The sequence below is a fragment of the Myotis brandtii genome, unplaced genomic scaffold (genome assembly GCF_000412655.1).
Source record: "Myotis brandtii unplaced genomic scaffold, ASM41265v1 scaffold510, whole genome shotgun sequence".
In the NCBI taxonomy this organism is placed as follows: Eukaryota; Metazoa; Chordata; class Mammalia; order Chiroptera; family Vespertilionidae; genus Myotis; species Myotis brandtii.
In genome coordinates this window covers 1,438,693-1,441,647 of record NW_005369443.1, presented here as the reverse complement: position 1 = coordinate 1,441,647, position 2,955 = coordinate 1,438,693, and the positions used below count along the sequence as shown (strand labels likewise).

General features: G+C 40.0%; 1 protein-coding gene across 3 annotated transcripts in view; it reads left to right on the top strand.

Annotated features, from left to right (window-relative positions):
- Nucleotides 1-2,955, top strand: part of GTF2IRD2B (GTF2I repeat domain containing 2B) — a 58,984-nt gene that overhangs the window by 51,062 nt on the left and 4,967 nt on the right. For all 3 annotated transcript variants that reach the window (XM_005877232.2, XM_014548527.1, XM_014548526.1), the window contains 3 exons: nucleotides 617-700; nucleotides 1,234-1,417; nucleotides 2,013-2,041. In XM_005877232.2, coding sequence (XP_005877294.1) covers nucleotides 617-700; nucleotides 1,234-1,417; nucleotides 2,013-2,041 — 297 coding nt within the window. The remainder of the gene's footprint in view (nucleotides 1-616; nucleotides 701-1,233; nucleotides 1,418-2,012; nucleotides 2,042-2,955) is intronic.

The window sequence follows — 2,955 nt, the reverse complement described above, 5'->3', positions numbered from 1 at the left end:
TCCCCTGCCCTCCCTTACCCCCCAGTGTCTTATGTCCATTAAGTAATCTCCTTTTCTGAGTAAGTGTATGTAAAGGATATCTGGACAGCTACAACAGAATCTAATTGCATAGTTCCTCCAGAGAAGGAAACTGAGATGAGGATGGAAGAGAGACATTCACTATGTACTATTTTATATCTCTTGAATTTTGAACCATGTTGTTGCTTTATTTATTCAAAATTAAATAGAATTAAAATTTTAAGTATTGAAAAATATTCCCTACTAATCTTAATACATTTTATTCCTTTTACATGTCATATTGCTTTGGCTAGGATTTCTGTTATAATGTTGAAGAGTAGTGGTGAAAGTGGACATCCTTGTCTTTCATAATATTGAAAATGTTCCTGAGAGTAGTATGTAGTATGTTTATATGGAGTTATAGTTTGGAAAATATAACTTTGTAATGTAATAGCTTCCATTTACAAATTTCCAAGATGCTTAATTTTTGCCAAAACTGAACTGAATGATAAGCCACTTAAAGTGCTTTTTCATATGCTAACAAGCATTTCTTCTAACAGCTTTCTTGGGGGCAAATACATTATTAATCCTAGTTTGCTTGTTTGTTTAATTCTTTTAGATAATGAGAAGGAGAGGTTATCAAGCATAGAAAAGATAAAACAACTAAGAGAACAAGTTAATGACCTCTTTAGTCGAAAATTTGGTAAGTTTTTATATTGTTACATATCCAAAATTTATATATTTGAAATAGTTCTTTTTAATCGAATACTTTATCTGAGAAACTGATCTTTCTGTGAAGGAGCTATAATCAAAATGAATGTGTATTTTTACTGAAAAGCTTTTACATAGGAACACTAATTAAAATAATAATAATAATAATAATAATAATAGCTATCTTTGATTTACTGAGTTCTTACCATTGCTGAGCATTGTTTTTAATGCTGAACATGTGATTAAATATCTGATCTTCACAAAAACCTTTTTCAGTAGATACTATGATAATCCCTATTTGATGGATTGAGAAACTGAGTCTGCTATACTACCCACTGGCAATTTCAGAATCAGTAAGATTATTCTTACATCATAGTACTCCTGGAAATTAAAATAATAATGGCTCATCACCATTGTTGTCACTTGATGTGAATGCTTTTTAAATCTTAACATTAATGATAAAGCATAGTTTCCGTTAAGTAAATGATGAATGCAATTAATTTTTTGCTGTTTGTCTCATCTCAGGGGAAGCCATTGGAGTGGATTTCCCCGTGAAAGTTCCTTACAGAAAAATCACATTCAACCCTGGCTGTGTGGTCATTGATGGCATGCCCCCAGGGGTGGTATTCAAAGCCCCTGGTTACCTGGAAATCAGCTCCCTGAGAAGGATCTTGGATGCTGCAGAATTTATCAAATTCACAGTCATTAGGTAAGTGAGAGTTCCCCTCTCAGTCATGAGAACGCATCTGCAGACAGTAACTTGCCTGCAGTAGATGAGGGCGGGATAGGGGCTTTTACCCCCAGGAGGTGGGCGATGGGTCCCTGCAGTCAACGGCTGTGCCCTGCTGCCTCTCAACTCATTTTATCATATTCTGCTTCTGTGAGCTGTGTGTCCCTGTCCCTGTTTCTTTTGTTACTGCTATTTTTAATCCTCATCCAAGGATATATTTTCCATTGGTTTTTAGAGAGAATGAAGGGAGGAAGGAAGGAGGAGACAGAGAGAGAAACATTGATATAAGAGAGACACATTGTTGGGTTGCCTCCTGCACGCACCCCGAGCAGGGGCCGGGGATCAAACCTGCAACCCCGGTACATGCCCTTGACCGGAAATGGAACCCACAACCCTTTGGTACTCGGCCAGGGCCCTGTTCCTGTTTCTTGGTGATCATGGGCAGCTGTCTCAGTTTTATATCTCACTGCAGTAGCATAGAGCTGACACTCACAAAAGTTTGTCAAATAGAACTAAACAGACAGGAGAGGAAAAATGAACGTTGTTGCATTCACCGATATCTCTTTCTCTTCAGACCACTTCCAGGCCTCGAGTTTAACAATGGTGAGTATTCGGGAGGTGATATCATTCCAGCAGCCGCTGTGAAGCGGAAAGTGTCTTGGTGGGAACTGACCACGGGGTCCTTGCTTCTTGAACCTTAGCGCAAAGCATGCTGCTCTTTATATGCGTTTTCTTTTTCCTGCTTGTTGCAAAGTCTCTTAATTCTGTTCCTTGAATTTTCTTAGCCAGGCTTTTTTTTTTTTTAAATCCTCACCCGAGGATATTTTTCCATTGATTTTTAGAGAGAGTGGAAGAGAGAGGGAAAAAGAGAGAAACGTTGATGTGAGAGAAACACATCTATTGGTTGCCTCCTGCCTGAGCCCTGACCAGGGCCCGGGCCAAGGAGGAGCCTGCAACTGAGGTATGTGCCCTTGACCAGAATCGAACCCGAGACCCTTCAGTCTGCAGGCCGACACTCTATCCACTGAGCCAAACCAGCCAGGGCCTTAGGCATTTTTTTCTCACACATGAGTTTGATGGACCTTCCTGCACAGCAGACTGTGTGTGATACGTGAGCCCTTTATGGTTGGGGCTCATATCATAATACAGTGGTGCCTTGACTTACGAGTGTCCCGACTAACGAGTTTTTCGAGATACAAGCCGTCTCTCAGCCGATTTTTTGCTTTGAGTTGCGAGCTAAAATTCAGGTTACGAGCCAGCTTCAGATACCCCACCGCTAGTTGGCGCAGCGAACGTCACAGTGAACGCCACAACATCAGCCCAGCATCACGTGTCTCACTCGTTCACTTTTTGATTTGACATACGAGTAATTTGAGTTACGAGCTCCGTCACGGAAAGAATTAAACTCGTAAGTCAAGGCCCACTGTATTTTCGTTGCTACTTCATAACTGTAATGTTGCTACTGTTATGAATCGTAATGTAAATATCTGATATGCAGGATGTATTTTCATTGTTAC